Here is a 12,132-nt window from a genome sequence, read left to right as displayed (position 1 = left end):
TTTTGATCGCGCGGAGAAACGAAACGTGCGCACGAGGCCACGTGCGTGGAGGGAAATAACGTTTTCACAGGCGGGAGCGCTCGTGTCTTTTGCCGCGCTAATCTGGTTTGACGTAAACACCTACAGGCGTTCGTACCTTGTGCCAGTGAAAGTAAGGCCCGTCCCATCTCCAGCCTCCAGTCGCTGCGATGAAGTACATTCTGGTTACTGGCGGTGTCATTAGCGGCATCGGCAAAGGTGTGATTGCCAGCAGCGTGGGCACCATCCTCAAGGCTTGCGGCCTCCAAGTCACGTCAATAAAAATAGATCCATACATAAACATCGATGCCGGAACCTTCTCGCCGTACGAACATGGTACTTAAGACTTTCCCAGCCATCTTCATGGCTCTTCTGTCAAGCGCTCTGTTTTTCTTCGTGGCGTTACATAAAGTTTGATTTTGTTTCGTAGGCGAGGTGTACGTTCTTGACGACGGCGGCGAAGTCGACCTTGATTTGGGGAACTACGAGCGCTTTCTGGACATCACGTTACACAGGGACAATAATATAACAACTGGAAAAATCTATCAGCATGTCATCAACAAGGAGCGAAAGGGGGACTACCTTGGCAAGACTGTGCAGGTATTTTTGCTATAGACATACGCTGTACCAGATCTTGCAGAAACTGCGATAACAACAGTTTTAAAATATCTTGACGACCATGGCTAATCGTCTTCTTGAAGCATCGTATGTGTTTTCAACACTGGCTAAAAACAATTTTTACAGTGAATTGACAGTGAATATCATACAAAGTAGGAAAATCACACGATTCATCCTTAGTTCGCTAAATAACACAGGAATGTTTAAGAAAAGCTATCAGTAGACCTAACCCAAGCATGTAAGCACACTTCTATAAGGCTATTAAAAGCAAATGTTACCATTTTGAGATAAACACTAGCCAAGTTACTTGCATAGACCTGGCACTGTAACCAGAAAATTAGTACCAGTTGCTAAAGAAATAAAAGTCCATTCGAGTTTGGTGTGTTTGTATTTTGCATTGGCTTATTTAGCTGTAGAATAAATAAAAGTGTACTTTCATTTGCTTAAAACCCTAAACTAGCTTTTACGGTACTGCACTTTTACTTCACTGGTGTATTGCATGGCACCTGTGCAGTGCTATTAGTTTCAAACAAATACAGGTATGATGTAGAGTTCATAGCATCCTGTGGACTTTTAAAGAAAGTACTGTGCTTTAAGCACCAAACAAATTTTTCATGAGATTTGGTATGTTATTTGCATGGTTGTGCTTCAGTGTTGCTGTATGAAGAAGCTACAAATTTTATGAACCTTTTTCAGGTTGTTCCCCACATCACTGATGCCATTCAGGAGTGGGTTCAGAAAGTTGCACTTATTCCTGTCAATGACTCTAACCAGACACCAGAAGTTTGCATTATTGAGGTAATGCATGACAATGCAATGCGCTGCAGAATAATGTTTAACGGCTCACTTTATACCTGTTCTTGCAGCTCGGAGGAACAATAGGTGATATTGAAGGGATGCCCTTCGTGGAGGCTTTCCGACAGTTTCAGTTCCGTGTCAAAAGAGAAAACTTCTGCTGCGTTCATGTCAGCCTGGTGCCACAGGTAAGAAAAGCTTGGAGTTGCAGTGTTCACGAGGTGCCTATGTAAAAAATATAATTTTTATTTGCACACTCTTTAGAATTATATGGGGCAGAGACTTGGAGACTGACAAAAAAAGCTTGAGAACAAGTTAAGGATCGCGCAAAGAGCGATGGATTGAAGATTGCTAGGCATAATGTTAAGAGACAGAAAGACCCGTCGTGGTTGCTCAGTGGCTATGGTGTTGGACTGCTGAGCACGAGGTCGCGGGATCGAATCCCGGCCACGGCGGCCGCATTTCGATGGGGCTAAATGCGAAAACACCCGTTTACTTCAATTTACGTGCACGTTAAAGAACCCCAGGTGGTCGAAATTTACGGAGTCCTCTACTACAGCGTGCCTCATAATCAGAAAGTGGTTTTGGCACGTAAAACCCCATAATTTAATTTTTTTTTTAAATAGACAGAAAGAGAGCGGCCTGGATCAGAGAGCAAATGGGTATAGACGATGTTCTAATTGACATCAAGAGAAAAAAATGGGGCCATGCAGGTCATGTAATGCGCCAATTAGATAACTGTTGGACCATTATGGTTACAGACTGGGTACCAAGAGAAGGGAAACGCAGTTGAGGACAGCAGAAGACTAGGTGGAGCGATGAAATTGGGATATTCACGGTCGCTAGTTCGAATCGGTTGGCGCAGGAGAGGGGTAATTGGAGATGGTAGGGAGAGGCCTTCATCCTGCAGGGGACATAAAACAGGCTGATGATGATGATGATGATGAGAATTCTAAAATTCTGCAACTTTTTCATTTAAAGAATACTGTAGACGCAAAGAATGCCCTCAAGAAGCTTCGGTTTCGCTTGCTTGTCTGTAAATTACATCTTGTCACTTGCGCAAGACTAGCTGAATGGATCAACAAGAAGTTTTGCAATGTTGTAGGTGTGGTCCTGGCCTTAAAAGATCTCTTTTCCATTCTGAACAATAATAAAGAGGTTGTTTTAACCACATAGCAAGAATTAGGCTGCCAGACAGAGATCCGCATAAACACTTTTAATCCAGTCTTTCACATGTGTTCTATACAAAGAACCAAGTCATGTGCGGTCACATCACTGACCGCATGCTGGCATTTAAAACTCAATTGCACTGATTTCACTAGTATCAGCACCTACCAGTTCCACAGATTGTGGTTTGTTACCTAGATGACAATTCTTACAAAAAGGGGAGAGGGATAGGTCAGGTAGGAAGCTATTCCACACCTGTGTCCTACCCAGTCTTCCAGATGCACTGTGAACTTGCATTTGATCACCTGCAGTTACTGTCATTCATCTGTCATTCATCATTACTGTCATTCATCGTCGGAGGTCTGACCACGGCGGCGGTCAGACCTTTGATGCAGCAGAGGGTGCTAAGAATCCCTGGCTCCGGACAGGCCGCCATTGGAATATGAACCTGGCAACGTTTAACGCTAGAATGTTATCTAGTGAGGCGAGTCTAGCAGTGCTATTGGAGGAACTAGAGGGCAGTAAATGGGATATAATAGGGCTCAGTGAAGTTAGGAGGCCAAAAGAAGCATATACAGTGCTAAAGAGCGGGCACGTCTTGTGCTGCTAGGGCTTAGCGGAGAGACGAGAACTAGGAGTCGGATTCCTGATTAATAAGAATATAGCTGGTAACATACAGGAATTCTATAGCATTAACGAGAGGGTGGCAGGTCTTGTTGTGAAACTTAATAAGAGGTACAAAATGAAGGTTGTACAGGTCTATGCCCCTACATCCAGTCACGATGACCAAGAAGTCGAAAGCTTCTATGAAGACGTGGAATCGGCGATGGGTAGTGAAAACAAAATGTACTATACTGATGGGCGACTTCAATGCCAAGGTAGGCAAGAAGCAGACTGGAGACAAGGCAGCGGGGGAATGTGGCATAGGCACTAGGAATAGCAGAGGAGAGTTATTAGTAGAGTTTGCGGAACAGAATAATATGCGGATAATGAATACCTTCTTCCGCAAGCGAGATAGCCTAAAGTGGACGTGGAGGAGCCCGAACGGCGAGACTAGAAATGAAATAGACTTCATACTCTGCGCTAACCCTTGCATCGTACAAGATGTGGACATGCTCAGCAAGGTGCGCTGCAGTGGCCATAGGATGGTAAGAACTCGAATTAGCCTAGACCTGAGGAGGGAACGGAAGAAACTGGTACATAACAAGCTGATCAATGAGTTAGCGGTAAGAGGGAAAATAGAGGAATTCCAGATCAAGCTACAGAACAGGTATTCGGCTTTAACTCAGGGAGAGGACCTTAGTGTTGAAGCAATGAACGGCAATCTTGTGGGCATCATTAAGGAGTGTGCAATAGAAGTCGGTGGTAACTCTGTTAGACAGGATACCAGCAAGCTATCGCAGGAAACGAAAGGTCTGATAAAGAAACGCCAATGTATGAAAGCTTCTAACCCTACAGCTAGAGCTAGAATAAGACTGGCAGAACTTTCGAAGTTAATCAACAAGCGTAAGACAGCTGACATAAGGAAGTATAATATGGATAGAATTGAACATGCTCTCAGGAACGGAGGAAGCCTAAAAGCAGTGAAGAAGAAACTAGGAATTGGCAAGAATCAGATGTATGCGTTAAGAGACAAAGCCAGCAATATCATTACTAATATGGATGAGATAGTTCAAGTGGCTGAGGAGTTCTATAGAGATTTATACAGTACCAGTGGCACCCAGGACGATAATGGAAGAGAGAATAGTCTAGAGGAATTCGAAATCCCTCAGGTAACGCCGGAAGAAGTAAAGAAAGCCTTGGGAGCTATGCAAAGGGGGAAGGCAGCTGGGGAGGATCAGGTAACGGCAGATTTGTTGAAGGATGGTGGGCAGATTGTTCTAGAGAAACTGGCCACCCTGTATATGCAATGCCTCACGACCTCGAGCGTACCGGTATCTTGGAAGAACGCTAACATAATCCTAATCCATAAGAAAGGGGACGCCAAAGACTTGAAAAATTATAGACCGATCAGCTTACTGTCCGTTGCCTACAAAGTATTTACTAAGGTAATTGTAATTGCAAATAGAATCAGAAACACCTTAGACTTCCGTCAACCAGAGGACCAGGCAGGATTCCGTAAAGGCTACTCAACAATAGACCATATTCACCCTATCAATCAGGTGATAGAGAAATGTGCGGAATATAACCAACCCTTATATATAGCTTTCATTGATTACGAGAAAGCGTTTGATTCTGTCGAAACCTCAGCAGTCATGGAGGCATTACGGAATCAGGGTGTAGACGAGCCATATGTAAAAATACTGAAAGATATCTATAGCGGCTCCACAGCTACCGTAGTCCTCCATAAAGAAAGCAACAAAATCCCAATAAAGACAGGCGCCAGGCAGGGAGATACGATCTCTGCAATGCTATTCGCAGCGTGTTTACAGGAGGTATTCAGAGACCTGGATTGTGAAGAATTGGGGATAAGAGTTAATGGAGAATACCTTAGTAACTTGCGATTCGCTGATTATATTGCCTTGCTTAGTAACTCGGGGGACCAATTGCAATGCATGCTCACTGACCTGGAGAGGCAAAGCAGAAGAGTGGGTTTAAAAATTAATCTGCAGAAAACTAAAGTAATGGTTAACAGTCTCGGAAGAGAACAGCAATTTACAATAGGTAGCGAGACACTGGAAGTGGTAAGGGAATATATCTACTTAGGGCAGACAGTGACGGTGGATCCGGATCATGAGACGGAAATAATCAGAAGAATAAGAATGGGCTGGGGTGCGTTTGGCAGGCATTCTCAGATTATGAACAGCAGGTTGCCATTATCCCTCAAGAGAAAAGTGTATACAGTAAACTCTCAGTTGTACGAACGTCGGTTTATCGAATATTTCAGAATAATGAACTTTTTAAAAATCCCCGGCAGTTTTCTTATAGATACTATGCAAAAATGTTTCACTTAAACGAATTTCGGAACAGTCAATATTTCAGTTTAACGAACTCGCTCAGAGGACCAAGGCTTACTTTTACGATCAGAACCGATGCCTGCCCTCATCAAACCGCCGCTCCAGCGGCAATGTAACGTCGCTGGCACTACAGCGCCCCTGGGGCAAAATGGCGGCGTGGAAAACGAACGGCAACGAGGCAGGGCCTCCGTGATCGCCCACACAAAACGAGCAAGCATATAATCTCGGAGGCCATTAACCTAGTAACATCGCTGGCTTACAACGCCGCCAGAACAAAGCGGCGATCTGTCACACCACAAACCACGTGGTGTGTGTTTTTTTCCCACTGGCTAATCGTGGCATGGGCGTCGTCTCTTTCGAAAAAGAGGCGAAGAAGACAAAGTAGAGACGAAGAAGAGGCAACTGCCGAGCCACTTTCAAGCCCTATAACTCTAGCTGAGGTTGTAGGGTACGCTGGAAAGTTGAGAGACTTTGTGTCTCAACAGCAAGCTGTGCCAGAAGAAGTGTACAAAAACATTGACTCTTTGGACAGTTTTGTTACTTCCTGTGCTTTAAAAGTACAAGTGCAGAAGAAGATTACAGATTTTTTTTCTAAGTGAGAAAGGCAGCATTATAACTGTTATGAACCTTGTACTTGTTAAGTACAAATTCCATTTCACACATTTCTAACACTATGGATGTCATGTGTTTTGCTCCATGAATTGCACTTCAAACTTTTGACTCTGTATGCCATGTCTTATGTTGGTCTAGTGAATATTCAGTTAAGTGAACTTTCAGTTAAGTGAACTATTTTCTTCGGTCCCTTGAAGTTCACTCAAGTGAGAGTTCACTGTAATAGCTGTGTCTTACCAGTACTCGCCTACGGGACAGAAACCTGGAGGCTTACGAAAAGGGTTCTACTTAAATTGAGGACGACGCAACGAGCTATGGAAAGAATGATAGGTGTAACGTTAAGGGATAAGAAAAGAGCAGATTGGGCGAGGGAACAAATGCGAGTTAATGACATCTTAGTTGAAATCAAGAAAAAGAAATGGGCATGGGCAGGACATGTAATGAGGAGGGAAGATAACCGATGGTCATTAAGGGTTACGGACTGGATCCGGGAAGAGAAGCGTAGCAGGGGGCGGCAGAAAGTTAGGTGGGCGGATGAGATTAAGAAGTTTGCAGGCATGGCATGGCCACAATTAGTACATGACCGGGGTTGTTGGAGAAGTATGGGAGAGGCCTTTGTCCTGCAGTGGGCGTAACCAGGCTGATGATGATGATGTCTTCTTGCAAACAATTGCAATGATGTTCCATTTGAAATGCCTCAATACGAGAGAAAATATAACGGTTTGCACAATTCCTTCTAACGGTGGGTACGTCCACTAGTTCTGTATAAGTAACACTGACAGCAATTCATCCTTGCAGCCCAAGAGCACTGGAGAGCATAAGACAAAGCCAACACAAGCCAGTGTCCGTGAATTGCGAGGCTTGGGCTTATCTCCGGATTTGGTAAGCAGCTGTAAAAGCTTCGCTTGGTTTTTAGATTGTAGCCTTTAAGAAGGCAGCGCTTAAAATATAGCATTAACAGTCATACCTTTTATCCATGTGCTGGAAAGCTTGTGTTAATGTGATAAGAGAGCATACTTTGCAGTGGTGCAGTCAAAGCTGAATTTCTTGTGATTTGTGCCCCTTACGTTTTGGTAAGACACAAATTTTAATGTGCGAAAGCCAGAGAGGGTTGAACAGAGGTGCTATTTTGCTGTTGGTAAATGAAAGGTAACAAAAAAAAAAAAAAAAAAAAAACCCAACCCTTCCTCTACTGGATAATGGGGGTAAGCGAAGCTTGTCTTGCGTGCACCTGACCTTCATCATGGTTAAGTAACCAACAGGTAACTGTTCCAGATTGCATCGGCCTTCCCCTCCCTCAACTTGGGACCTTATTTTCGTTGCTGTCGAATTGCCTAGGCTCGGGCGGCTAGTTCGGCGCACCGATGGCGAGCCCTTTTATGGGCAAGTTCTCGCCGCCTCTTGTCGAATGCTGCCCATTCTCCGAGGAAAGAATGGTCAGCGTGGCCCAGCATGGCAGCCCACAATGCGTGGCCGTCCCATCTGTTTTCCAAGACTGAGCTGAATGGAAACGAGGCCGGCGCAGCATGTGCGAAACCCTTTCCTGCTCTTTCCTTCCCTGGATGAAGCGAAACGGCTCTGATTGATGAAGTGTGTGGTGTGAGAGCACACCTATGCAGCTGGAATCCTTGCTAATGACTTCTGCTCCGGCGCCGGTGCAGCTGTCAACTCATCAAACTGCCTTTTCATGCAGCTGCTCTGCTCTGGGAGCAACTGGCTGTTTGCATGACTGCGACAGCGCCACTTGTGAGTTAATGCAAGCTTCGCCTGAGAAGCCTCCTTATAAGTTCTGTTTATCAGTTTAAATGAGGTCGAGCTTAATTTGCAGGATCTATTTTCCTCATCTAGAAATTGAGTTAACCGAAGTTGACATCGATGTTACATTTAGAAGAATTATGATTGTGTGTGAATGAAACCTGTTCACAGGGAAATCCCATTCTCTGTTTTCTACCAACTCCAGTGGCTGCATTTTGACAAGTGACTAATCTATTGCAGATTGTTTGCCGCAGCGAAAATGAGATCACGAATTCTGTCAAGGATAAGATTTCCAACTTTTGCCACGTTGAGCCACGACAAGTCCTCTGCATGCATGACGTGCCTAGCATCTACCATGTGCCTATCTTCATGGAGGAGCAAGGCATTGTCGAGCTTTTCGCTGAACGCCTTCACCTTCAGGTGAGACGGCAACACAGTTGGCGTTACCTGAAAACAAATTGCGCAAGAGATGAGGTGGGCAAGTTGACCTGTCGGGAGTTTCAGTTAATGGTCTGCACAATCTCATGTCCATTTTGTCATTTGTGCAATTTGTTCCTCATTCTTCTGTATGCCATTGATCTCTTAAAAAGACACTAATGAGAAGAATAAGTTGAGATTTACAGTCGGATCTTGATTATTTGAACTCAAAGGGGCCCGAAAATTTGTTCGAAAAAAGGAAGTCTTCTGAATGGAAGACTTATGTCCTCCATTCAGTGGGCTTGGTTAGATAGCGCCTGTGCGCTGAGCTTACATGAGTGTCGAGTTCCGGAAATACGGCTTCAGTGCAGTGCGTGCTGCAGCCAACATGTGGCTGCACTGCCGGGTCGGAAAGCCATCATCTGAGTTGGCCTGCTTCTGAGAACATGGTTGGTGACGGGGTATGTTCGAATTAACCGTCGCAGATGCTTACGCATTCCAATTACTGAGCATTGGACATCGAAATTTACTAGTTTTGACAGGACCACAGTGTCAGTCCTATGAGTGCGAATCGGAAAATATTTGCCCCTATATATACATATCTTTTTAGCCAAATTACGGCTGTAAATGTGAAGTCAACATATCCATTCCCAGCGGTGGACCTTTCTTGTACCAGCCCTGCCTTATCTGCTGGTAGCTCTGTGGCACGGCGTACGAGCAATGAAGTATGATTAGTTTTCTATGCCGCAAGGGACAAATGCTCAGCGAACTCTACAGGGAAATACAGCCCACGTATGGGGAAAGGTGTCTCGCTTTTGAGAAGTGTGAGGTGGTGGTGTTGGGAATTCGCAAAAGGCCGTGAAAACTTGCGTGATTGTGAGCGTTCGGGGAGGCTGTGTGCATTACTGACTGATGACAACATGGCATAGGGGCATCTCAAATTTAGTGCTGCAATGGGACAAATCTCTGAACCGGTATGGGGACTATGTGGTAAAATAATTTAAGGTACGTAGAATAGTACATATACTTTTGATTACCTGTATGTACCTTATTTTTTCTAATAGAAAATAAAGAAAAGACTTTCTGACTAACTCCCATAATAAACCGGAAGTTTGAAGATGAGATTTCACTGTTTGTTTAGCAAATAACCTTTCTACAATACCAAAAAGAAAGTGACTTTTACTGTGAGAGGAGACTTGATAAGTGAGAAAAACATGCAGAAATAATAGACAAGTGATGCTACCGCCTTGGAAGTTCCTGCAGCAGCCAGCCATGGCATCAAGAATTTTGATGGCATCTGCCCTGCCCTAGATATCTTTTTTTTATTAGTAAGAGGGGACTGGTGTTGTATACTAAAGGAGCTAAAGAGTGCACATAGCAAGCCCTGCAAGAGAAAATTAATATCTTTGATGTCACACTGACGTGTTGGCTCTGAGGCACCTTCATTCTCTCATCTAGTAAACTCTTACAGTAATATTAGCAAAGTAGAGTTTTGGAAGACTACTTCATCATTCTAAACTGATCTAGTGGTTCTATTTAGTGGCCCTTTCACACCCTTTTGTTGGGTTCTTTGATGACCATATTGTTGACTTGCAATATTGTTTAACTAAGGCCTCCATTCTGTGCAACCATTAACCTTGCAAAATGTACTGTCATCTGATTGACATCGCCAAAAAGCGCTGTTGAAGCTATGACTGGTGCACCATCAGTTGTTTGATCAGAGACGTAATTTAGATCAGTGAAGTAGATGTGCACCTGCCCCAACGAGCTTTGCATCAATATAACCTGCTGTTTTTACTGCGATTTCTGTAAGGCAGATTTTCTGCAACCTTATAACCGTGCATCTGTATTAAAGTGTTGTGGATCTGTGCTTGCCTTACTGCAAGGTTATATCTTGTGGGAAAGTACTTACAGGTTTCTCAGTGATACTTGAAAGCCAGGAAGTTCAGAAGTCTGTGCACTATGGTAAACTACAGATATCGCTGCAAAGATCGATGACCACGATAAATTCAGGAGACTCCCATTTAAGGCAAACTCCATTTATTTGAACACCGATAAGCTGAACAGCTTAGAGACCTTTGTTCAGCTTCAGATATGTACACTTCTGCCTAGCAAACTTTGATAAGACAACCAGATTTCCTTGGCTGCTATGTGTTTGTAATAAGCTTTTGTTTGCTGTAGCCTTAGAGAATATTTATTAACTGTTATAAGATCAAAATCTGCAGTCATGACCTTGGGCAGTATGACCACAATAGAACCTTTTCATAGTTGCTAAGCTGGCTTTCCGGCAAAGCAGTTTGCCCAACTAATGATGGCATATTTATTTTTGCAAACGGCATGTATTGTGACATGGGAAAATGTAGATGTGGCTATCGTGTTGAAACCATGCTCAAGAGAAGTCTCTGCACGTGCAGCTAGCATCTCATCTTCATTTGAATGCCGACCAGTGCTGCCACTAGGTAGTTGGGAACATGCAGTGAAAAGAAGTGCTTTTGTGAATTAGGAAAACATTGTATTGTAACTCTGTCACTTATTGCTTCCAGCCTAGCCTAACCTAACCAACCTTTGTGTTGCTGTAGGTGCCAACTCCTAGACCTCGTCGTCTGATGTATAAATGGCGGGACCTTGCACTCAAGGCGGAACGGCTCATACGGGAAGTGACTATTGCACTTGTGGGAAAGTACATCAAGTTGCAGGACGCTTACTCCTCGGTTATCAAGGCTCTCCAACATGCTGCACTCGCCTGCAACCACAAACTGAAAATCATGGTGTGTGGTCTCATGCTTTGCAAGATTTCAGTTGCCCAGCCTACTGTTGTGCCATTCTTATAAGCCTCTGTAGTTGTATGCTCGTCTCATTGGAGCTTAGGAGTACTGGGGCCACAGTAGCTTAGTGATGCTATGACTTTGTGCTTCTCATCTCCAGGTTACACGCTCAGTCCTGACCGGGACGGCCGAGTTTTGACAGGGGTGAAATGCAAAAAATGCTTGTGTACTTAGATTTACGGGTATGGTAAAGAACCATGGGTGGTTGAAATTAGTCCTGAGTCCCCAACATTGGCGTGCCACATAATCAGATTAGCTTGCGGCATGCAACATTCAAAAATTATGACATAGTAGTTCTGCGGAAACCCGCAAGGTGGAGAGAAGTAATGAATAAAGGGAAAATGAGACATCCACCCGTTCGTAGCAATTGCTACAAAGGAAACCTACACCGGAAAGGCGGTGGTCCCGGGTTCGAGTCCCGGACCAGGACGAATTTTTCTTCAACTATGAGGCTTTTCTTTCGAGGAACCCGTATGGGTTTCCTTTGTAGCAATTGCTACGAACGGGTGGATGTCTCATTTTCCCTTTATTCATTACTTCTCTCCACCTTGCGGGTTTCCGCAGAACTACTATGTCAAACTCTTGCCTTTGCTTCGTGTTGTCGACAAATTCGACTTCGCTCTGCCATCTGCTAGCCGCCTGGTTAGCTCAGATGGTAGAGCGGCTGCCCCGGAAAGGCGGTGGTCCCGGGTTCGAGTCCCGGACCAGGACGAATTTTTCTTCAACTATGAGGCTTTTCTTTCGAGGAACCCGTATGGGTTTCCTTTGTAGCAATTGCTACGAACGGGTGGATGTCTCATTTTCCCTTTATTCATTACTTCTCTCCACCTTGCGGGTTTCCGCAGAACTACTATGTCAAACTCTTGCCTTTGCTTCGTGTTGTCGACAAATTCGACTTCGCTCTGCCATCTGCTAGCCGCCTGGTTAGCTCAGATGGTAGAGCGGCTGCCCCGGAAAGGCGGTGGTCC

At 44.4% G+C, this 12,132-nt stretch overlaps 1 protein-coding gene across 4 annotated transcripts in view; it reads left to right on the top strand.

Moving 5' to 3' along the window:
* Positions 1-12,132, top strand: part of Ctps (CTP synthase) — a 43,636-nt gene that overhangs the window by 392 nt on the left and 31,112 nt on the right. For 2 of the 4 annotated variants that reach the window (XM_075696491.1, XM_075696492.1), the window contains exons 2-8: positions 174-354; positions 449-618; positions 1,333-1,434; positions 1,503-1,619; positions 6,966-7,049; positions 8,163-8,342; positions 10,919-11,107. In XM_075696491.1, coding sequence (XP_075552606.1) covers positions 174-354; positions 449-618; positions 1,333-1,434; positions 1,503-1,619; positions 6,966-7,049; positions 8,163-8,342; positions 10,919-11,107 — 1,023 coding nt within the window. Of the gene's footprint in view, positions 1-126; positions 355-448; positions 619-1,332; positions 1,435-1,502; positions 1,620-6,965; positions 7,050-8,162; positions 8,343-10,918; positions 11,108-12,132 lie in introns of all 4 variants that reach the window. The other 2 variants (XM_075696493.1, XM_075696494.1) reach the window with 2 other exon arrangements.

The sequence above is a fragment of the Dermacentor variabilis genome, chromosome 6 (assembly GCF_050947875.1).
Source record: "Dermacentor variabilis isolate Ectoservices chromosome 6, ASM5094787v1, whole genome shotgun sequence".
Classification (NCBI taxonomy): Eukaryota; Metazoa; Arthropoda; class Arachnida; order Ixodida; family Ixodidae; genus Dermacentor; species Dermacentor variabilis.
This window is presented reverse-complemented; position numbering and strand designations above follow the sequence as displayed.